Source organism: Podarcis bocagei (genome assembly GCF_964188305.1).
Source record: "Podarcis bocagei genome assembly, chromosome: 14".
Classification (NCBI taxonomy): Eukaryota; Metazoa; Chordata; class Lepidosauria; order Squamata; family Lacertidae; genus Podarcis; species Podarcis bocagei.
This window is the reverse complement of record NC_138139.1, coordinates 2964952-2989468: the sequence shown is the minus strand read 5'-3', so window position 1 is coordinate 2989468 and position 24517 is coordinate 2964952. Positions and strand designations below refer to the sequence as shown.

At 43.1% G+C, this 24517-nt stretch overlaps 1 protein-coding gene across 2 annotated transcripts in view; it reads right to left on the bottom strand.

Annotated features, from left to right (window-relative positions):
- Positions 1-24517, bottom strand: part of ENTREP2 (endosomal transmembrane epsin interactor 2) — a 214368-nt gene that overhangs the window by 110437 nt on the left and 79414 nt on the right. For both annotated transcript variants that reach the window (XM_081170598.1, XM_081170597.1), the window contains exon 2: positions 4417-4473. In XM_081170598.1, coding sequence (XP_081026724.1) covers positions 4417-4473 — 57 coding nt within the window. The remainder of the gene's footprint in view (positions 1-4416; positions 4474-24517) is intronic.

Here is a 24517-nt window from a genome sequence, read left to right as displayed (position 1 = left end):
ATAGGGAACTTGACATTTCCCTCTTTCCTTCCTGCTGCACAGATTTTAAAACACCAGGACTCGTGCTCACAGAACAACTTGGTCTGAAGCCTGAAGTGTCCTTCCATATTCTAGCTAGCTGAACAAGTGATTGACTAGCCAGATCAAACCCTCTGAACAAGCCTACAGAATTTCTGGTCTGCCAAGTCAAAACAGGCTCCACTAGCCACATCGAACGGTCCATACAGGACTCTAGACACATCCAGGTTCTCCTACTTCCTCTGGGGCTTCATCTTTGAGATCAGTGTTGGCTGGTGCCCACTGAGACTGGTATATAGAGTTGGACACCCAACTCTATCTGTTGATGGATGGCCATCCTGATTCGGCCCCAGACACACTGACCAGATGTTTGGAAGCTGTGGCTGGATGGTTACGTGGGAGCCGGTTGAAGCTAAATCCTTCGAAGACATAAGTCCTGTGGCTGGGACGGGACGATATGGGATTGGGGGGGGGCAACTCCCATCTCTTGCGGGGGCGCAATTAGTGCCAGCACCGTCCGTTAAGAGTTTGGGTGTAATCTTCGACACCTCCCTTTCCATGGAGGCGCAGATTACAGCTATAACAAAGGCGGCATTTTTCCATCTCCGCCAAGCTAAGCAGTTGGCCCCTTATCTCTCTCGCCCTGACCTAGCCACTGTGATCCATGCGATGGTCACCTCCAGACTGGATTATTGTAACTCGCTCTATGTGGGGCTGCCCTTGAGACTGACCCAGAAACTCCAGCGGGTGCAGAATGCCGCGGCGAGACTCCTTATGGGGTCTTCGCTGCGAGATCACATTCACCCGGTGCTATACCAGCTGCACTGGCTCCCGGTGGAGTACAGGATCAGGTTTAAGGTGCTGGCTTTAACCTTTAAAGCCCTATATGGCCTAGGACCCTCGTACCTACGGGACCGCCTCTCCTGGTATGCCCCACAGAGAAACCTACGGTCTGCAAATAATAACATCCTCAAGGTCCCAGGCCTCAGAGAGGTTAGGCTGGCCTCAACTAGAGCCAGGGCCTTCTCAGCTGCGGCTCCAATCTGGTGGAATGCTCTGTCACAAGAGACTAGGGCCCTGCGGGACCTGACATCTTTCCGCAGGGCCTGCAAGACAGAGCTGTTCCACCAGGCCTTTGGCCAGGGCACAGCCTGACTCCCTCCCTCGGCAATCTTCGCGGAGCTCTGGCCCAATGGTTGCCAGTGGCTTGAATTAATTAATTTTATAATGAATGATTTTAGAGTGTTGTTTATGCTGTACTTTTGTACTGTTTTATTGTTGTTAGCCGCCCTGAGCCCGGCTTCGGCTGGGGAGGGTATATAAATAAATAAAATTTATTTATTTATTTATTATTTATATAAGGCAGGAAGACCAACAGTAGATGGAGCCAGAGCCAACAATAGGCAGAGTCAGCTAGGTCAGCCAGAGTGGTATACGGGTTAGCGTCCAGCATGTTTTTAATTAGAGGGGTTTTTTAGTGGAGGGGAACCTTAATTAGATTGGAAGCAGATTCTGCTTACATGGAGCACAAGAAAGTAGAGTCTGACTAAACATCAGGAAGGCCTTTCTGACAGCAAGAGCTGTTTGACAGGGGAACGAACTGCCTTGGAAGGTAGTGGACTCTCCTTCCTTGGATGTTTTAAAGCAAGCTTGGATGACCAAGCTTTAGTTGAGATTCCTTCATTGCAGGGGGTTGGACTAGATGACCCTTGGGGATCCCTTCCAGCACGAGTCTAGGATTCTATGGTGGCTGTAGGGCCTTCTCTGTGTTGGAACTCTTTGCCTAGCAAGGCTGCCAGCCTCACCCCACTTGGCATCTTTCAAAGGCTGGCGAGAACATGCCCATTTAGATAATGAGTTGTTTTTGTTGAATCTGACTCTGTAGGATCCTCATAGGATCAGGAGGTGAGACATAAAACATTTTAATAAATAAACAGGGGGGAAGTATTTGGCCCCAATCCTGTGTTTGCTTCTTCATCCTTCCAGTCCTGTTGCAATCAATAAGACTGATGGGCAACTGAATGCATTACTGAAGTCTTAAGATTTTATAGGATCTTGGCATTCTATGGTACTTTCACGTTGCACAGGGTGAAATGTATTCTGCCAGAGAGCGCAGTGGAAGGTAAGGGCCCTGGAGTTCAATTCCTTCAGAAAGAAAACAAGCTGTTTCTCACGTCACAAGAATCAGAAAGGTGGTTAACAACAGGGCAGGGATCTATTCATTTTGGGTTTCTCATTTTTCAAATCTGGAATTCAGTTCTCTACATTTCCACATCAATTTGTGATTTTTTAAAAAATCCTCAAATAAATTAATCAAAATTTTACTGTAAAATGCTCCTCACATACACATTTTTGCATTCTTAAAATACTAAAATATATGCTTTTGTGCACACTTACATTATTGTGGACTGTATTGCAAAATTCAGATAAATTTAGAAGAATAATTGTTTTAGAAACTATGACTCAGATAAACTAGCCTTTAAACATGAACTGAATCTAATTTCTCCCCTATCCCTACAACAGGGCATCAGCCCTGGGATGGGGCTGAAAAGAAAGGCACCCCTGTATCGAGGGAGTGGGGCTCACGCAACTAGATGCATCTCCATGGAAAACAACTCCCTGTGGATAATAACCAGGTGTATGAAAGGCGACTGAGTTAGAACCCTTTCCCTTGACCGGCTGGTTGCCCCGGTGTCAAATTTTAGGACTGTACCCAATATTCTCTGTCCAGTAGGGACAAGGGCACATGCACTAGGGAGCAGATGAGTTTCAGTGTTGCACAACAGAGGGCTTCCTCAACAAGCTGAAGCAAGATAAATTATTCAGCAGAGGCTACGGCCTGCCTTGGATTAAGGGAAGACTCCTAAATGGTATATGAATTCCTCAGCAAACTGGCCTCCACAGTGAAGACATTAACAACTGTCTGGATCCATCAGTATTTGAGCACACGGCACAAACTATCACAAACTCTTAGCTGAATGTGAAGTGGGAGTTGGAAGTACAGAGAAGGTACACAGTTTAAAGGAGGTGAAAAGCAGAAAAGCAGAAAAGCTTGGGTTTTTCCCCTTTGCTGGAACGTGGTTTTCAAAATATCCTTCTTCCTATTTAGTTCATTAATGAATAGCATTCATTTCAATTAACATTGCAATCTCAGTATATAAACACCTTTGGCAGAGATATTCCTCACAGAACCATTCCATTAATGTCTGAATTTATACCAAATTAATTGTGTGAAAGACAAGAGCCACTTCCTTTATCTTTTCACTGGCTGTTTAATGAACATGCCTAACAAGAAGTGTTTAGTCCTTAATTGGCATCTTGCTTAACAAAGCTGGTTTTTAGGAAGATGTTGGCAGGCAGCTAATGATGCTACCCCAAAAAGAGAGGATTTAACTGGATTTTTTTCGAAAAGAAAGGTGGGGTTCGGACTTGATTTAAAAGTTGCTAATATTCAGATGGCGTGATTCAGAAGTACATATGAAGAGCCCAGGTGAATCAGACCAAAGGTCCATCTTGTCCACAATCATAATTTTCACAGTTGCCAACCAGATGCTTCTGGAAAGCACAGAAGAATGGGACAACTCTCTCCCGTGGTTGCTGGGATTTCATGTCCTCTGCCTCTGAACATCAGACATGCTTCAAATCTCTGAAGGGCTGTCACACAAAACAGAACAAAGACTTGTTCTCGGCTGCTGCCCCAGAGGGATGAATACACATAATGGGCTTAAATTACAAGAAGGTAAAATTTGATTGAAAAGTAGAAGTAAGGTATTGTTGGTAGGAGCAATTTGACAATGCAATCAATTGCCTAGTGCCAGGATAGAGTACATGCGGCCTTCCAGATGTTTCTGGATCCCATCAGCCCCAGTCAGCATGGCCAATGCTCAGGGATGATGGGAGCTGCATTCCAATGAGATCTGGTTCTGCATCCCTGACCTAGAGCAATGGTGGGCTCTCCCTCACTGGAGGTCTTCAAGTGAAGACTGGGGAGCCATCTGTTGAGGATATTCTAACTCTGCACAGCCTGTACCATGTATGATCCAGGTGCCTTCTCACTCAAGGGTGAGAAGCCAGTGACTCCTCCAGATGTTGCTGAACTCCCAAAGTCCCAGCCAATATGGCCTGTGGTCAGGGATGATGGGAGTTGTAGTCCAGCAACATCTAGATGATCACAGGTTCTCCGCTCCTGCTCCACCTCTAGGACTCCATGAGGGATCCATTTAGCTAATGCAACAAATAATCACTGATTGACCCATCTGGATTATCCTCCATGAATCTGACTCATCGCCTTTCAAATGACAATATCATTTAATGGGACTATGAATACCACAAATTAGTTATGCGCCATGCAAAGATTGACATCCTTTATTTTATCTAGACAAAAGAATTTTTACTTACCACAAGAGAGAGAGGCCTTTTCCATGAGACAACTCCGATCAGTCCAGAGAGCAGCACCTGAAATTATGTCAGAAGGGTTAACTGAAAGGCAAAAGGCATATGTCTGCCATTGAAATTAGCAATTGTAGTTGGTCCCATCTAGACCACCAGAGAAAATGCAGTAAGAGTAAAGGGAGGAGGCAGCCAACATGGTGCCCTAAAGATGTTGTTGGACTACAACTGCCATCATCCCTGATCACTGGCTGGTTTGGGGACTGATGGGAGTTGGTCCAACAACAGCTGAATGGCACCACTTTGGCTCCCCCTGTGTTCCAATAAATGTGGTCTTTAAAATAAAAAAGTAGTATACCTAAATTGATCATTTTTATTTTGAAGGAAAACCAACCACAGGACTCCAATCCAGAACATGCTCCTGAACCAGATCAGGGCTCCTTGCCAGTTTCTCTCAGCTGCTGGTCCTTCACCCCCAAGGTGCTGTTTCCTGCAAACAGCACCTTGGAGGGAGAGAACAGCCAGGGTCGACTTTAGCAGGAAAATAATAATGATAATAATAATAAGAAATTTATATGCCACGCACCTAACTGGGTTGCCCCAGCCACTCTGGACAGCGCCCCTCAAAAGTAGTAAAATTAAAATACGACATCACACACTAACAACTTTTTTGATTATGTAACCATGGGACAGAATTGCATAAATATATTTGGCTGGGGTCCCCCCCTCTCTTTGTTGCTTTTGTTTTCTTTATGCATACAAATCCTTATATAGACATTGGCATAAAAATACTGGACTTTTTATATCATTGGTCCATCTAGCTTAGTTTTGTTGGTTCTGACTGGAAGGGGCTTTCAAGGATTTCAGGCAAGGATATTTCACAGCAATACTTTGAAAGAGTAGGGCCTGAACTTGGGACTTTCTGCATGGAGAGCTTGCACTTTACCACTCAGAGGAGGCCAGTCACTAGAGCAAGGTGGGGCAGAGTTGTACCATTATTTATTTGCAATCCCAAACCCAGATCTTTATCCCATCAGTCCTGTGTCCCCCAGAGCCATATTAATACATTTCCTCTTGTAGGACACTCCATCCATTTCTGTTGGCATGAGCAGAACTGGAAAAAAAATCACATGACTCATACAACATTTCCAGCATTTCTCTTTAGCACCGATCATCACTTAGGTGCCCATTGCTTAGGTTTTTAGGGGAGAGATGGGCAGAAAGCCAGAAACAGTAGACTCTGTCTCCAGGGACCCCCAGCTCTCTCTCGCATTAGCTGCCTTGCCCATTACGCCGCCAGTTCCAATTGCTGCCAGCTGCCACTTGAGCTATGACATCCAAACACATGTTTGCATTCTCTCTTACAAACCCACATGAATGTGGTGGCTTCCACATGAATTGTGTGGGTAGGTGGGGGCATGGGCACACGTGAAACCTCACTGAAGGTTCAGAATCAGAACAGCTAAACTAAGATATAAAGAGCAAAAAAAATTACTTCCAGACTTGTTTGTAATCACTTAAGCATCTGGGTGTATTAAACAGGACAGGCTATTATTAATGACAACCTGCTAAAAGGTAAATACATGCCTGGCAGCCCTTGTTGTAGAAAAACATGTAGAGATTAAAAAATGCTGCAATAATACATTTATATCAAACTGTTTTACAAAGCAAAGGTGTGTTAGAGAATTCATTGCCCTGCAAGAGATTAGCTTTCATGCTCTGGAGCCGCACAAATTCCAGAATTTCAACAATCATTGTGCTGGAAGTTTAAGGTAGTCACCCAAGAAAAAGCGTGTCAGAAAACTCACTTCCCTATTTGTTTCCTAACACCTCAACATTCATAAATTTCCAGCAGCTTTTCAGGGAATGGATGAGGGCTGGCAAACAGAGCAGAGATTTGGACTCAGGGGCTAGAGGAGTTGACAATCACCCTACAGGTGCCACCACCCAAAGGATAAACTCCCAGCGCAGGCTCGTCTGTGGAGGGTGTTCTGCAGTGTCTGCCTGCAACTTTCGCACAAGCTATCCCTTATTACCGAAATGTTACTGCATTAATGTAGATTTCTGGATGACAGCCAAGTCAGAGAAGAGCAGAGAATTTCTCTCTGCAGTTAATTAAATTTGCTCACATAGCTAGGGGAGCCTGTTATTACTGTTACGATAACGGTCCCAGGGTTGATAATCCTGTAGCATTGCAGCATTGCTTTCAGGAAGGTGAAATGACAGGGTGAGGCAGTTCAAGAGAAGGCAGGGCAGCTACATACTCTCAATTAAATAAGCGCTCTAGCTGAAAGTGTAAGGTCATATTTAAAAAAGAAAGGAGAGCAAGATAGCAGGCAAAGAATGCTAGAGTGTGAGAAAGTGTGTGTGTTCTCCCCTCTTCCCCGAATTTCACGCTTCCTATTCCTACAACTGAAGAGATGCCAGGCAAATAACAGTCTTCTCAACCCCAGGCACAACACTGGCCGACCTTGCAAGACCATTCTGCAAAACAGCACTTTATCACATTTTCATGGCTATCTGATGTTTTAACCACCCTCTTGTATGTATATGCAGAGCAGCCGTTTATGCAGAAGCCTTTGGGAGAACCCTTTCGGATAACAAATGCTTTTGCATTCTGAAGGTTTCGCCTCCTTCTCCAGAGCTGGCCTGCCATTTAGCCAAGTGATAAAATACTTTCAACTGACAGCAGTCAAATATTTTATGAAGCCATAACACTTAAAGAATTGGCCCACTGCCCAGTCAGCACAGCTGCTTTCAAAAACGGATGTAAGTTTTTGTTTTTAATAGTTTCTGTTACTTTGCTTTATTTCTGTTTTTATTTAATTTTATCAACCAATTGATTGAAATATATAATCACAAACCCTTTTGTTTCAAGACAAATGTCAGAGAATAATATACCCTGACACCTACCTCCACATTGTCAAAATTTATACTAAATTCGTAATAGAATCATAGAATCAAGCAGACACACTGAAATCAGTTGATGTAAACTGACCGAATTTTAAAACAAATATGCATCAGTGATTTTATTTATATATTTAGCACTTTCTGGAAAAATGACACAAAAACTTTATATGGCCAGAGGGGAAAAAAGGCTCAGATTTCCATGGCAGACTAGTGACAATTTAAATTTTAAGCTCTCTCCTTAAAGGCAGTTAGTTCCCTAAAGCCTGTCAGAAGAGAACAGTCTTCACCTGCCGGCAGAAGGACAGCAAGGAGGGAGCCAGTCAGGCTCCTCCAGGAAAGGAGTTCCAGAGTCTGGGAGCAACCACTGAGAAGGCTCTCTCCTGAGTCCCCACCAAACATGCCTGTGAGGGTGACAGGACTAGGAGAAAGGCCTCCCCTGAAGATCTCACAGCCCAGGCAGGTTCATATGGGAGAATATGGTCCTTCACGTATCCTAGACCTAAACTATATAAGGCTTTAAAAAGGGATATAGAAATAAATATTTATAAAATGCTATTCACAAAAATATACCAGCACAGTTTACAACAATCATGCAGTAAAAAGAATACAAAAGTTAAAAATCACAGCTCAACTAACTGATAGACTTGCTAAAGTACAAACAATAAGTCTACTCTGTTTTTGACTTAGTTGAAAACAGCTCTCTCTATATTATTCATACTCAGAGTAGGCTCATTGAAATTAACAGCCATGGCTAACTTGGGTCTATTGATTTCAGCCAATCTATTCTGAGTAGCTTAGCTGGTCACAACCCTCTCTCTCTCTCTCTCTCTCTCTCTCTCTCTCTCTCTCTCTCCCTCTCTAGTTTAAATTTCACAGCACTTTGCTTGTCTGCTTTTGTAATTGGCAAAACTATCAAACCTGTTGATAATCAAAGCCTATTTTCCTTGTCCTAATAATATCAATGCTTTAAGCATGCTTGACCATCATTTCCCCAATATTTGACCATTCAATTAACCAAATCATTTTTGGATAGAATGCCCAACCCTGTCCTTCAAAGATTTCCCCTCAGAATTAAAGTGAACTGTTAATTATAAATTGAGAAAATTTGGTTTGATCTGCATCATAAAGTGAACCCAACTGATTCAGCAGACTTAAATGCAGATTGGAATGCAGCTATTAATCGGATCTTGCAGTTCTCTGAATTTTGCAATATAATTTCAGTTCAAAATAATGCACACACAAAATGTGTATAATCATCACAATTATAACAAATAAAGGCTTGACATATCTGACTTTGCATCTCATGAGTCTATCTCACATATTAGTTTCACCTTTTAAGTTGAATTACTGAAATAAATGAACTTTTCCACGATATTCTAATTTTTTGAGTTTCACCTGTATATAAAATATAAGTATAATGTGTATTGTAGGTGGAAATTAAGTGAAAAGCCCTGAAAAACAAAACATGCATATTTTAGAGACAGAATGCATTCAGGAAGTACATTTTTGGGGATAGTATGCATGATTTAAGTGTAATTTTTATATTTAAAAACAATCTACAAAAAACAACAAAACAGACTTGTGGCTGAGCACACACAAAAGTGACCTAGACTAGAAAGAGGCTGATCCGTTCATTTCTACTTCCAATTCAAATGAAATGTTTCCTACATCCTGGTGTACTGCCAGAAGGCACCCTTGTCCACAGCAACTGCACTGGCATCTAACCTTTGAAATATCTCCCAGGAGTCAGCAGTCCAAGACAAAGGATGGAAATTTTTGAATTAATGGGCTTTAGCATCACTGCTGACAACAATTATGGCAGAGCAGCAGTGAAACCAAAATCTCTCAGGACTGAGCTCAGAGCTCCCATTAGCAGGCTCTCAAACAGCCCCGTGGAAAATCAAGACTTGCATTCCGCTTTCAGTGCCATAACCAGGTCATACTCCGGAGGCCTCTGTTAACCCTAAGGCTTCACATTCACATCACTTACTGCACAGTTCCCAACAGGTTTTGAAAAAGTTTTTTTAAAAAAAAGACCTTCAAGGATGGTGCCACTGGAAAAGCATTCTGAACTTGCAGCAAACAAGAAGCGGGTCCCACTGATTTTATTGGAACATACTTCTTGGTACATATCGTTCCAACTGCAGCCTAAATTGTGAAATTGCTAGAAATCTTATAAACCTCTGCTATGATTCCCCTTTTTTTCTAAAAAGAAAAAGCTAAAACCTGCTTCCCTCTGCAGCTGTTCTACATACACACTGCAATGCCAGTAAAACTATCCAGTTTTTTGCCAAAATAATTGAGAACACACCATTTTCCTTCTGAAATCCATGTTTGCCTTCTCTGCTGTAAAAGTTATGAGGTGCTATTGTCTCTTCTTTCCTCTTTGTTTTCTACATTTTCTCTTGCAGCCAAGAAACCATGACATTTCCCCTGCAAAAAAGTATTTGTTTTTACAGAACATTAATTCTATTATGCACACACCAAGCTTAATGAAAATGCTATCAGAGTATAATTATGCAAACGCATTTGCAGAACTACGTGAACTCAAAAGCTTATTGGATCACAATGTAAATTAGCAAAAGTATATATACTGGGGGGGGGGACATGCTTACATGTACATATGCAAACAGACAGTCCCCTCCTGACTCCCATACAGATGTGGAACTTTAATACATACAGCCCTGGTGGATTTTCAAGACAACCTATTGTGCTGTTTTATCCAATTTACATAATTGCCCCACACACAACTACAGTGTGGCAGCAGCCCCTCAGGTTATGTTTGGTTCAGATGGGCAGCCTATGATCCAGGAAATGAAATGGTAAATGGTTGCTGAAGTAGAACAGTGTGGGAAAACTGAGATACAGGAGGGGAAATGGCAGCCACTGAGTTGAGGCTGATGAGAGTCAGGATCTGGCAACAAAGAATTATGCCAATAAGTAAACATGAAGGGATGGAGCCAGGAATTGAACTGAAATGTACTATTTCAACCTTTGCCAACCAGGTAGCCTTCAGTAGTTTTGGGGAACTGCAGCACTGGTTGGGGCTGATGGGAGCTGTACTCCAAAACACCTGGAAGCCACCAGGTTGGCGAAGACTGCTCCAGAGCCAATGCTGCAAAGGCTGATCTAAACCCAAAAGACCACAGTCTGGGGAAAGACTCAACCTAAACAGAAACACTTGGCCACCCTTCCTGGTAAGGAAGACCCAGTGACCAGCCTGGGAGGACGTGGGGAGACCAGAGGCTCAGAGTATTTCTCTGCTCAAAGAGATGCTCCAAACCTCAGCTTGCGTGGCCTACCATGCTCTCTTCCCTTGTCCTGGGGGGGACGGGGGGACGGGACCTGCTGCAGCTGAGCTTAAAGCCCTGGCAGGGAGCCATTAAAAGCCCTGTTTGTTATCAAGACCTATGTGGAGTCTCAATAACGCAGACAAATTTCAAGAGACAATACATAGCTCCTTGTGCCCTGGGCTGGTTAGGTTTCTGTTTGTAATAAGCTCATCTAAGCAAAGTCCCATGTGAAGCAGGGGATTCTCCCTCAGACAAAAAAGCCAAGTAACCAAGGGAGCTCGGGACAGGGGGAGAATTTCATTTGGGCCGCATTTCAAAGCCAACTGACTTCAAAGTTCTAGTCAACAGCATAGCTGTCAACCTTCCCTTGCTTGGCGGGAAACTCCCTTATTCCAGCACCGTTTCCCACTGCAATCCCAGATTGTTGATATCCCGTAAATTTCCCGGATTTCAAAGGAAGCAGCTCCTCTCCCTCCCGGCTCCCTGCCAGCCAGGGAGGCTCCTCAACTGCGTTGCTCGGCTGCATTGCTCACCAACAAGGAGTCTGAGAATGACTGGGGGGCGGAGCTTGCATGACTTGTGCCGATCAAATTGGCCGCGTTGCCTTTGCTTCAGCGCTTCCCAGCAGAGAGGTGATGGTGTGGTTTTCCTTGCTGCTGCAACCCTTTGCCGGGTTGCTGCGCTGTGGGAACCACCGCTTGAGGCTTCGTTTGGCTGCTGGCTGGGCTTTCTGCCTTTGGGCCTTTGGCTCAGAGAGGCTCGGAATGTACCTGTGCTCAGAATCGGATGGATACATCGACAGCCCACTCACCCTTGCTGGGGATAAGGTCTGTCGGGAGCGGGGGCACATGGGGGAAAGAGAAGGAGCGGCTGGTTGAGTACAATGACGGGCGGCGACTTCCGGTTCAGCGCGTCTCCAGCTCAGGCGGGGATTTCTTCCTTGCGGAGGATCCTGAGCTTCCCGGAGAAAATAGGGGTTCCACAGGGCGCCGTGGTCCCCTGAAAAGTGTCTGGAGGGTGTCCAGACACACAGGTTCCCGCAGAGCCACAACGCGGACCTCCCGGCCGTCAGGTAACTCCGTTTGCGGAGCGAAGAGTACGGCGGGGGGAGAAGCGGGCGGAGGGAAACCATGGCTGTCTCCGGGTAAGGCGAAGCCCCGTGCCTGTAGGAGAAGTGCTTGAATTCTCAAAAAGAAGAAACCCGAGCCTGAAAGGAAAGAAAGAACTTGGATACTATCAAAGGAAAGGCTGGGTAAATAAGGAAGCCGAAATGAGCACAACTCTTACCTAGAATCATTACGAACGCAAGGAATAGACAAAGCGGAGAGAAATGTGAGTGACGCTAGCGGACAAAGTTCTTCTCTCCCTTCTAACTTTCTTTCTTTGCACGGAGGGATACTAAGTAACCAATAGAAAAAGGAATTTAGAGGGAGAGCAAAGAGGCAATACTTTGCTACTTTTGGCTACTTCTCAGCCCTCCTGGGGACGGGGAAAGGAGCTGGAACTGAATCTCATTTGGGAAGTTTTGCACAACAGAGGTCTCCATTTCGTGAAAGTTTGGTCTCCATTTCGTGAGTTTGGTCTCCATTATAAGTTCTACGAATTACCAGCGAAAGGAGAAAGGGGATATCTTCTTTGTTAAGTTTGAATCTCCACCCTTGAGAACTTCAGTCAAGTTTAATAACTTTATAAAAGCCATTGTCTGTTGGGGATAAAACTAAAAAACTAAAAAAAGGAATTGTGGAGAAAATAAAAGAGAAGCTGTTCCTTTGCTGTTTCCTTTCTTTTTGCCGCTCCTCCATTAACTGGCTGTTAGACCCCTGGTGGACGGGTGAGAAAATATAATAGACGCCTTCTCCTCTCTTCTTTTTGTTTTGTTTTTTTGGCAGCTGGGAATTTTTGGGATTTAGCCCAATTGAGGGCAAGAAGATTAAGAAGTGGACCCAAAATAATTAATGGAATAGATAATTTCATAAGGAATAGCCCATTTGGGGGCAGGAAGAACCGAGCCGCTTGCTTATTAGAGCTAAAATAATGAAGTCTCTGGAAGGACTATAAATTATATATATATATTTTCCTTTTTCTTTTCTTTTTTCTTTTCTTTTTTTTTCTCTCCCTTGACCTCCCTAGGTCCCTCGTTTGGATTGGTGGATTATTATATTTGGTGAAGTAGACTAATTGGTGATAACAAGAGGAGAAAAGGAGAATACCAAATCCTTATTTAATTCTATCTAAGACTACTCAACACATGCTACTATAAACTTATTAGTATATCTTTAAGGAATTGGAAGGTACTGATAGGCTTGTTACTGCCAGATATTGCTTTAAGTTTTGAAAAATATTGTAAAATTGTAAAATTGATTGCTGCGCCTCGACTGGGGAAGGTTAATTTTAAACATCGGAATAGGTTGTTGGCGTAACAAGATATATTTGTACAAAATGTCTCATGTACCAAAGAAAGGCGGGAACGGGGGGACACCAGTGGAAAGGAAGGGGTCCAAGCAAGAAACAGATTTTAGAGCTGAAATACTAAAGATGTTCGCAGAGATTAGACAAAGTGAAAAAAATCTGGAAACAAAAATTGAACAGGTAGATGCTAAGATTGGAAAAATGGATAAGAAAATAGATGAAACCGTTAGTGAACTGAAAGGACAAATTAAAGAGGTATCCAAAAGAACTCAAGTGTTAGAAGAAGGAATGAAAAGGACAAAATTGGAAATGAAGGAGTTAAAGCGTGAGGATGATAAAATTAGAGCAGGACTTCTAGAAACTAACAAAACACAAGAGGAAATGTGGGATGCGATCTCCATGAATGAACTTCGACAGCGGGAAGTTAATTTAAGATTCAGGGGGGTACCAGAGCATCAAGGTGAGAATATCAGGCAAAAACTGATAATAGAACTAGCACAATGGTTGGAGTTTCAAGTAGAGGAGATGGCGAGTACAATACAGAATGCCTTTAGATTAAAAGTGAAGACGACGAAGGCAAGGAAATTTCCAGGGGATTGTCTTATAGCTTTCAAAGATAGAGACATAAGGAGCGTGGTGCTTCAAAAAAATAGAGAGAAAAGATTATGTATTGATGGTAGCTACATAGTCATCTTTAAAGATATACCAATTAGACTGTTGAAACGGAGAGACCCCTATAAGCCACTGGCACAAATCCTTAAAAAAAACAATATAGAATTCAAATGGGAGTTCCCGGAAGGAATTTCATTCACTTATAAAAATAAGAGACATAGATTAACTAGCCCAGAAGAAATAGGTAAATTTCAAAGGAAGTATAAAGAGTTGTTAACGGAAGAGGAAGAAGAGGTCAGGGGGGCAGTGGGAGGGGTGGAGGTAAAAGGACTGAAAGATATGGAGGAGAGGAGGAAGGTGGGGGGAGGACTAGAGGAGGAGGGGGAAGAGGAGGAGGGGGAGGGAGGAGAGGAAGAAGAGGAAGAATTAAAAGAAAATTAACCACAGAAAAAGATACTCCTAGAAATTTAAAAAAAAAAAGAGCAATATGGCATTAAAATTATGGAATTGGAATATAAATGGGCTGAATGATAAAAAAAAAAAGGAATAAGGTGGAACAATTCCTAAGGAAAAAAAATTTAGATATTATATGCCTACAAGAAACACACGTGGCAAAAAGACATAGGAGAGTTTTAATAAATAGAAGACTTGGAAACGAATTCATATCTTCAGACAAAGGAAAGAAAAGGGAAGTAATCCTATATATAAAAAACAAAATAGAAGCCCACCAAATCTTTAAGGACGAAGAAGGAAGAATTATTGCTGTTCAAATTAATTGGCAAGGTGAAAAAATAATAATTGTTGGAATCTATGCACCTAACGGGAATAAAGCTGACTTTTTTAAGAACCTGGAGGAAAAATTGATGGAATATGTGGATCAAAAAATAATTATGATGGGAGACATGAATGGGGTGGTCTCAATTGAAATGGATAGACTGAGGGAGAGTGGATCAAAAGAAGGTAAATTACCTAAATCATTTTTCGAAATGATCCAAAACTGTAATTTGATAGATATATGGAGATTAAGACACCCACAGGAGAAACAATTTACATATCATTCAGAACCAAACCAATCTATGTCGAGAATTGATCAAATTTGGATTTCGAACGAGCTAACCTTAAGAATCCTCCAGGTAGAAATAGAACCAAGAGTAATTTCAGACCATAGCCCGATTAAACTGGAGATTAAAGGCTTCGAAGAAAGAACGTTTAGATGGAGGATGAATGATAGCCTTTTTGATGATCATAAATTTGTACAACAGGCACAGAAGAAAATGAAGGAATACTTTATGGATAACTGTAACAAAGGTACAAAAATGAGCATAGTTTGGGATGCAAGCAAGGCAGTGATGCGTGGACTTTATATACAACAAAATTCAATTAAAAGGAAGAATAGAGAGAAAGGAAAGAAAGAAATCTTAAAACAAATTATGGAATATGAGCAAAAATTAATTGAAAATCCGAACAATATGAAAGTTAGACAAAGTATCAAGGCCTTGCAAACTCAGTTTGCTATGATAATAAACAAGGAGGTGGAATGGAACATTAAAAGATTAAGACAAAAGGATTTTGAATTTGCAAATAAATCAGGAAAATGGTTGGCTTGGCAGACTAAGAAAAGGAAAGAACAAAGTATAATAAATAAAATTAGAGTGAAGGATGAGGAGATAACTAGCCCTAAAGGTATTAGGAAAGGATTTTTGGACTTTTACAGTCAATTGTATAGGAAGAAAGAAAAGAATAATATTAGGAAAATAGAGAGATATCTAAAAGAGAAAAAGGTGCAAAAGATTCCAATAGAAACAAGAGATAGGCTGAACGCCCCGATAGATGAAGAGGAAATTAAGGTGGTTATATTAGAGCTGAAAAATGGGAAGGCCCCAGGACCGGACGGCTTTACAGCAAGGTACTACAAAGAATTGAAATTAACTTTGATAACACCGTTGAAAGAAACAATGAATAATATTTTAAAGGAGAGGGAGATCCCAGAGACTTGGAAGGAAGCGTATATAACTTTCATTCCAAAAGAAGGTGTGGATTTAACACAAGTAAAGAATTATAGACCAATTTCTTTGCTAAATACCGATTATAAAATTTTTTCAGGAATAATAGCAAAGAGACTGAAAAAGGTTTTGCAAGGAATTATTCATGAAGATCAAACAGGTTTTCTCCCACGAAGACAGATGAGAGATAATGTGAGAAATATAATAAATATCTTGGAGTACCTGACAGCTAGTAATGAGAGAAGAGCAATGCTAATGTTTGTTGATGCCGAAAAGGCGTTCGACAATATATCATGGGACTTTATGTTAAAAAATATGGAATACATGGAGATGGGGAATGAGCTCTTTAATGGAATAAGGGCAATATATACGGAACAAAGGGCAAAACTGTTAGTAAACAATGTGATAACAGAAGAAATTAAAATATCAAAAGGCACTAGACAGGGATGCCCACTCTCGCCATTGCTGTTCATCATGGTTCTGGAGATTCTCCTGAATTCAATTAGAGAAAATAAAAAGATAAGGGGGGTGAGGTTAGGCCGTAATGAATACAAAGTCAGAGCCTTTGCGGACGATTTGGTTATAATGGTGGAGGACCCGATAGATAATGCAACTGAGGTGATAGAGGAAATCGAAAAATTTGGTGAGGTGGCTGGGTTTATGTTAAATAGGGGAAAGACAAAGATCTTAACAAAAAATATGGATCCAACAATGCGGGAGAGGTTACAACAACAAACAGGTATCGAAATTGTTAAAAAGGTTAAATACTTGGGTATTTGGATAACAACCAAAAATATCGACCTATTTCAAAACAATTATGTACCGGTATGGCATGGAATCAAGAAAGACTTGGAGAGTTGGGGAAGATTAAAACTATCCTTCTGGGGCAGAATAGCAATGATCAAAATGAACGTGTTGCCAAAAATGATATTCTTATTTCAGATGATCCCAGTATTAAGAGGAGTGAAGATCTTTAAGGAATGGCAAAGATTGATATCAAGATACATCTGGCAGGGCAAAAAACCAAGAATTAAATATAAATTGTTGACGGATGTAAAGGAAAGAGGAGGATTTGCCCTGCCAGACTTGAGGTTGTATTACGAGGCATCATGTCTTTGCTGGGTGAAAGAATGGATAAAACTGAAAGACACAAAACTATTGGACTTAGAAGGATTTGATAATAGATTCGGGTGGCACGTGTATTTATGGGAAGAGAAAAAAAAGGGCCACAAATCATTTGGAAATCATATTTTCCGGAAATCGCTAATTGAAGTATGGGATAGATATAAAAATATATTAGAAAGGGGGGTCCCACATTGGCTCTCTCCAGTAGAGGCCATGGCAATTAAGAAAATCAATATGGAGAGTAATTGGGCAACGTATGGGGATTTGGTCATGAAAGAAGGCGATAAATGGAGAATAAAACCATATGAGCAAGTAAAAGAACACGTCAATGTTTGGTGGCAACATCTTCAGATAAGTGATATGTTTAAAAAGGAGATAAAAGATCGAAGATATAATGAAAAAGACTCAAAATTTCAAATAGAAATTATTAATAATGATTACAAGATAATATCTAAAATGTACAAAATTTTACTGGAATGGCAAACGATGGATGAAGAGGTGAAAGAGGTGATGATTCACTGGGCAAGGGATCTGGGGTATAGTATAGAGTTAGAGGAATGGCAAAAAATATGGGTTGAAAATTTGAACTTCACGGCATGTATCACGTTGAAAGAAAACACTATGAAGATGGTATACAGATGGTATATGACACCGGTGAGGCTTGCAAAAATGTACAAAACTTGTAATAAATGTTGGAAGTGCAAAGAGAAGGAGGGCACATTTATGCACATGTGGTGGGAATGCAAAAAGGTAAAGGGGTTTTGGGAAATAATATATAGTGAGTTAAAGAAAATATTGAAGTATAACTTTGTAAAGAGACCAGAGTCTTTTTTGCTGGGAATAACTAGAAATGCAATAAATAAGAGGGACAAAAAACTTTTCCAATATGCAATAACGGCAGCGAGAACCCTGCTGGCTCAAAGATGGAAACAAGAAGAGACACCAACTTTGGAGGAATGGAGAGCAAAGTTAACGGATTATGCGGAACTGGACAAATTAACGGGAAAGATCAGATATCAAAAGGACCATAAGTTTTTGGAGGACTGGGGAAAATTTAGGGAGTATTTGGAAACTCTATGTGAGGATCATACAACGCTAGTGTGTTTTAAAGAAGCTTTGTGAAACAAATCAGAAATATTGCAAGAAAGAAAATGTAGATAGCAAATTTATTTAAAGGTGATATAATAATTAAGAAATGCGTAGGTAGAGAAATAATCACGGAAGATTACTAGGGGAATTGTGGGAGGTCCAATAAGTGAACTATGTGATGTGCAGATTGAATGTTTGGAGATTATAAGGAAAAACCTTTAATAAAAAATATTTGGGAGTACAATGACGGGCGGCAATCGGGGGGGGGGCAATGATTGATTATTGCTGTTTCCTATTTTGCACAAACCAAGGTTTGTTTACTTGCCCTTCTCTGAATATTTTATTTAAGAATAAACCAATATAATTTAAATGCAAACTTTTCAACATTTTAATTAAATGTGGGGGTGGGACTCTCCTTTGTATTTATTAGTCATAGCTTGCCTTTTTCCTTTCTTTCACAGGTGGAAAGCAGCAGAAATTTCAGTAGAGCTTCTCCAAAACCTGGCAATCCATTCACTCACGGAAAGATATATACCTGCCCTGAAGGAAATGGCACCTCTGGATTGGCCCAAGTGGAATAGTCACAAGCGGAGGCCCACAAGTTAGCCACCCCGGGAGTAAGGGGTTGAAAGAGTAAACCTCAGAGTTCCATTCAGTTCTAAATGGTATGATTCAGAAAATTTCTTGCATCCTGGAAGTCCCAGGTCCAGTCCCTGGTAGCATCACTGGGTAGGGTTAAGAGGGACTGTGTCTGAACCCCTGGGGAGCCACAGCCAGTCAGTGCATGCTGAGCAGGATGGACCCATGCTTTGAGTCAGCATAAGGCCACTTCCCACGTTCCTATGCCTGAGTCCTTCCAGACAAAGCACCGTGTTGGGCTCAGTGGACAGACTGACTGCTTAGGCCTAAGGCAGCTTAGGCCTCACCCAGTCTCCCTCCCTTTCCAACAGCAGGTCAGGCGAAGGCCTCCGGGAAGCCCAAAAGAATGGCATGGATGTGTCGGATGCCTCTTGCTTACGTTCAGAATCTGGCATTTACAGTGAGACCCACAACAAAATGTTGCCATGTGGACTGTTCCTGTTCAGCATTCCAGCCAGCAAGACATGGCCTTTTCCAGAATATTCCATTCCCCCCTCCACACACATGGTTCCTCCTCACAACATTCTGCACTTGCTACATGCGCTTCATTGTTTGGAGCCCCGCCCCCTTGGATTTTTGCACTTCTGCTCCCCAAGCCAAAATGGTGCATGTGCACATGCACTACAGAAGCAATGGCACCCATAGAACTGAAATCACAATTTATTCTGCTTCTGACTATGTACTCTCATTGCCGATCTAGCATAAAACAGACAGTACAATGGTACCTCAGGTTAAGAACTTAATTCATTCCGGAGGTCTGTTCTTAACCTGAAACTGTTCTTAAGCTGAAGCACCACTTTAGCTAATGGGGCCTCCTGCTGCTGCCGTGCCGCCACTGCACAATTTCTGTTCTCATCCTGAAGCAAAGTTCTTAACCCGAGTTACTATTTCTGCGTTAGCGGAGTCTGTAACCTGAAGCGTATGTAACCTGAAGCGTATGTAACCTGAAGCGTATGTAACCCGAGGTACCACTGTACTGCCTCTTCTCCACCATGTGGACTAGCACCTCGCACAATTTTGCTGAAAGGCTCAGAAGGTGCATGTCATCTCAAAAATTAGAACCACCCAGATGTGCCCTGAAAATAATGAGAAACTGGGGGAGTCTACACAGAAAAATATGGGACGTGGGTGGCGCTGTGGGTTAAACTACAGAGCCTAGGGCTTGCCGATCAGAAGGTCGATGGTTCGAATCCCCACTACGGGGTGAGCTCCCGTTGCTCGGTCCCTGATCCTGCCAACCTAGTAGTTCGAAAGCACGTCAAAGTGCAAGTAGATAAATAGGTACCGCTCTGGCAGGAAGGCAAACGGCGTTTCCGTGCGCTGCCCTGGTTCGCCAGAAGCGGCTTTGTCATGCTGGCCACATGACCCAGAAGCTGTACGCCGGCCTCCTCGGCCAATAAAGCGAGATGAGCGCCGCAACCCCAGAGTCAGTCACGACTGGACCTAATGGTCAGGGGTCCCTTTACCTTTACACAGAAAAATAACCTGTCAATGTTATACCCATTTCACAGATGGTAAGCAGACAGTGAGCAATCGGAGCTCCTGCCTCCCAAATCTCATTCAAAACTCTCCAGCAGTCATGTGTTTTTCATCAGACACCCCAAGGTCTCAAACTGCAAGAATGGTTTCTGCCTTTATACTCCAAAACTGAAAAAATATACCCTTGAAGTGGGAAGAAACATCTCATCACAATCCGTGTTCTAACAGCTTCCCTGCTACAATCAGTGGCATGTGATTAGAAGTCGTTATTCTTGCCAGACACACAAAGTCTCGTCGTGCAACCACAACTTTCAGAGTTACTGCTTCTTCAATTATTGTTCTCTGAATTCTTTTTTTAAAAGAACATTTGGATTCAGACACATCTTTCTAACAAGCTGAAATAATATATGCCTCTAAGGCCATTGCTGGGCAAAGCAATTCATACATCATCACATGCCTAATATCATATGTGCTGCTTGAATAAGTGCTTCTTTTTATCTGTCCTGAATCTTCCATCATTTGGCTTCGTTGGATGTCCACAGATTCTCTTAACACTAAAACCTGTGCACAATGAAGCTGAATGCTGAAAGATTCAGGACAGATAAAAGGAAGGATTTCATCAGCATAAACTATGGAACTCGCCCCTGCAGGAGGCAATGGTGGCCTCCAACTTGGATGGCTTTAAAAGAGGGTTGGACAAATTCATGGCTATTAAAAGCTACCAGCCATAATGGCTATGCTCTGTGCCCATGGCCAGAGGCAGCAAATGCTTCTGTTGCTGGAAACTGCAGGAGGGGAGACTGCTTTGTGCTCAGTTCCTGCTCAGCTCCCCCTGGGGCATCTGGCTGGCCACTTTGAGAACAAGATGCTGGACTAGATGGGCCCCTGGCCTGATCCAAGAGGCTCTTCTGAAATTCTTATTCCTTTTCAAACCTAAGATCTGTAGTGGGGCAAGGGTGGATAACAAGCGGACTTCAGTCTTCCTCAGCTCTGCAGCGCTTTTTCCTAGTTTTCCTCCTACTCTCAAATTCCTTCCTCTCTGTCAGGGTTCAGCCCTGTCCAGGTATGGGAGCTGGGTTCTCCCGAGGGAAATAACAGAGGCACTGGCAAAGTGCTGTATATGAGACTCCTCAGGAGAAAGAGAACTGAATGCAAGATCAGGGCCAGCCGAGAGCTAGGAAGGGGTGGAGCCTCCACTTCCTATGAAGGAGGGACTGGGAACCTCTGGCCAAATCGGATCCATAAGGCTTTTTTCTCCAAACCACACCCTCTCCACACGTGACATCATATGTGGCATCACGTGTGTGCTGGCATATGGCATGTGCCAAATATGTGCAGCTCCCTAAGCATGTAGTTTCGTGGCAGTGCAGCTTGTGCTGGAAGAAATTCAGCCAGACTCCAACTCTTCAATCAGTTGAGTCCTTTACTGACAGGTCCAAAGAATTAAGGCAGTTTCATTATATACACCTTGTACAGGCTTCCCCTAGATCCCTAGCAGAAGATGCAGGCTTCAAATGCAAAGCAAGCACAACTCACAGCATACATACAGCACAGAGTTCAGTATCAATCTGGCAGAGCTTCCTCTCAGCAAAGCATGAAGGAAATGTACAGCCCCCTCTTAATATACCCAAGAATGACCACACCCTTGGCCGGCTGACAGGTCACAGTGACCTCCTAATCACAAGATCTGCAGGTGCAAAATAAGGGAAGCACCCACCCACCAGATTTTTCTCAACAGCAATTAAAGGAACCTCAACCGTGTGGGGCTGGATGACCACCAGGCTTCCTGTGGAGAACCTGACTGCACTCCATCCCTGCAGAAAGCCAGCCTGAAGTCACCACCCATTGGCTGATTGGGTGCTTTGAAGTCCCATGGAGCATCACTTGTCATCACTGTGATGGCAGGTGATTGACAGGTGGGTGGTCCTACCAACCAGTAAAATTTGGGGTATCGGTAGGGGCTGTGCTTTTTTCCATCCAGAACTCACAGGAACTCGGTCCCGTCACCTCTCAGGTGGGCACTGCTGCCATGATAAGAGCAAGAGAGGGGCTAATGATGAGTTCCGGCACCTCTTTTTCTACAAAAATAGCACTGGCCTACCAGGCAATTCCTTGTTCCTGCTATATAAGCTGTCAGTCTTGGCTGTTTCACTGCTGAAGGAAGAGCAAAAACTCTTCCTGATCTGGGGAAACAGACACTTTGAGCTCCTCATCTTTATTTCACTATAACACCTTTCAACTTCCTTTTCATGGGCTGCCTGCATCCTGCCATCATAGGCTTTGACCCTTGTCCCTTTTCGTGCCTCCTCTGCCCTCCTCCCTAGATCCATGTGACTGCCCTGCTCTTCTGCAGGTAGCTGAAGACCCTCCCTGCCTGCCTGACCTCTTGTGACATCACAGAAGCTCAGCCAATCAGAGACTTCACTATCACCCCCATGAACTCCCCAGTGCACTGTAATTGGGACCAATTCTCTTCTGTCTTGGGTCCCCCAATATGTCGTTGGACTACAACTCTCATCAGTCCTGACTGTTAGCTGAGCTAGCTCTGGATAACAGGAGCTGTAGCCCAACAACACCTGCAGATTCCATGCTGAAAAGCTCTGATCTACAGTAGATGAGCAGTGATATTGCTCCACTCACTCTCATGAAGCCGGACATTTCATCTTTGCTTGCACTGCAAATGTAGCTCACTCATAACAAAAAGGAAACTAAACCTACCAGCAATCTTTAAATCTTCTGCTCTGACCTTGAGCTCCAAGATAATGTTCCACTTTGGAGAGGACAAACTCCTGTTTATCGAGGTGAAACTTACAGGGATAATGTGAAGTGGCCTTTCAGAGCACCAAACAGCCAAGCTTTAATCTAAAAATCTTTAGAGGACAAAAGGCAAAAAGCAAGAGAGAACAATCTCTTTAGATGAGATGAGACTCAGGAGGTGCAGTACTTAGAAACAAATCAAGAGGCTGCAGCTTTAAGGGCTCTTATCTTGGGGTGAAATACTGTTTAAGAACACAGGTGGAAGAGAGAGATCAAAAAGCCCAGGAAATGCTGTTTCTGCCAACACAAAAAACACTAAGGTTTTTTAACACAAATCTTGCAAGGTGACCAACCAAGCCAGGGAAACTTACAGCACTTTTTTTACAAGTAACATAGAAAACATTATTTGCATCCATGTGGATGGTTTGAAATGATATTCATGGCATAATGTAATAAATGTTGGGCCTGCCCTCAGCAACCACCATCTGAAGTGGAAAAGCAATGTGTTTGAAGTGCATTTGCTGTGGTTATATTTTCATACATCATATGACCTACTGCAATGTTAGCAGGAGCCACACTCCTTTTTTAAAAGCCCATAGAATTATATAATTGTAGAGTTGGAAGGACCCCAAGGGTCATCTGGTCCAACCCTCTGCAGGAATCACAATTCGGATGGTCCGCCCCCGCCACTTAATGGATCCAAATGGTTTCCAGAGCGTGGTAGGGATGCTTTATCCCATGTTGATGGCCTTTCAGCTGATTCCCTGGTGGCCTGCTGGATTGTTGAGTTAACCAGGGCTATCGACTTGTCTGGCTCCGAAGCGCCCTCTCCGATTGCATGGAACCCGGACAGCCCCGTGGTTTTCTTCAGAGCTGAGGGCAAGGAAACAATCGCTGAGACAGCTAGAGTTCCGGTGGCAGAAAACTCATTCTGAATTGGACCGGACATGGGTTAGTGCTCAATGTCGAGCCTACCAAGTGGCAATAGCGACAGCGAAGAAGATTTTCTTCACTGCCTCTATTGCATCTGCAGAAAATAGTAGCAGGAGATTCTTTCAGGTGGTTCACAATTTAATGGAACCACCTTTACCATCGGGGCCTTGTAAAGACCCCAAGATCTCCTGCAATGATTTGCAAAGCTTTTTTGCAGATAAAGTTGCTCAGATTCAGAAGGAGGTAGACACCACTGTGGGAGCAGGGCCAGGGTGGGAGAGTGCTAGAGCCCTGTCTGGTCAAGTTGCATGGAATCAATTTCCATCCGTTACCCCCCGAAGATGTGGCCAGGCTGCTTGGACTCGTGAAACCAACCACCTGTCTCCTTGATCCTTGCCCATCCTGGCTCATAAAAGTAAGCCGGAAAGGGCTGGGCAATGGGCTCTACGGGGTGGTGAATGCTTCCCTCTGTGAGGGAGCCTTCCCAGACCCGCTGAAAGAGGCAGTCATTAAACCGCTTCTTTAAAAAAATATCTTTAGACCCGGCCAGTATGGCCAACTATCGCCCAGTCTCTTCCATTATTGGGCAAGGTGATTGAGCAGGTGGCTGCTGAACAACTCCAGGCACGCCTGGAGGATGCGGACCATTTGGATCCCTTCCAATCGGGATTCAGGCCTCATCATGGGACTGAAACTGCCCTGGTCGCGCTGATCTCCAGCAGGCTAGGGACAAAGGTGAGAGCTGTTTCCTAGTTCTGCTGGATCTCTCAGTGGCCTTTGATACAATCGACCATAACATCCTTCTGGACAGTCTAGAGGAGCTGGGAGCTGGGGGCACTGTTATACGGTGGTTCAGCTCCT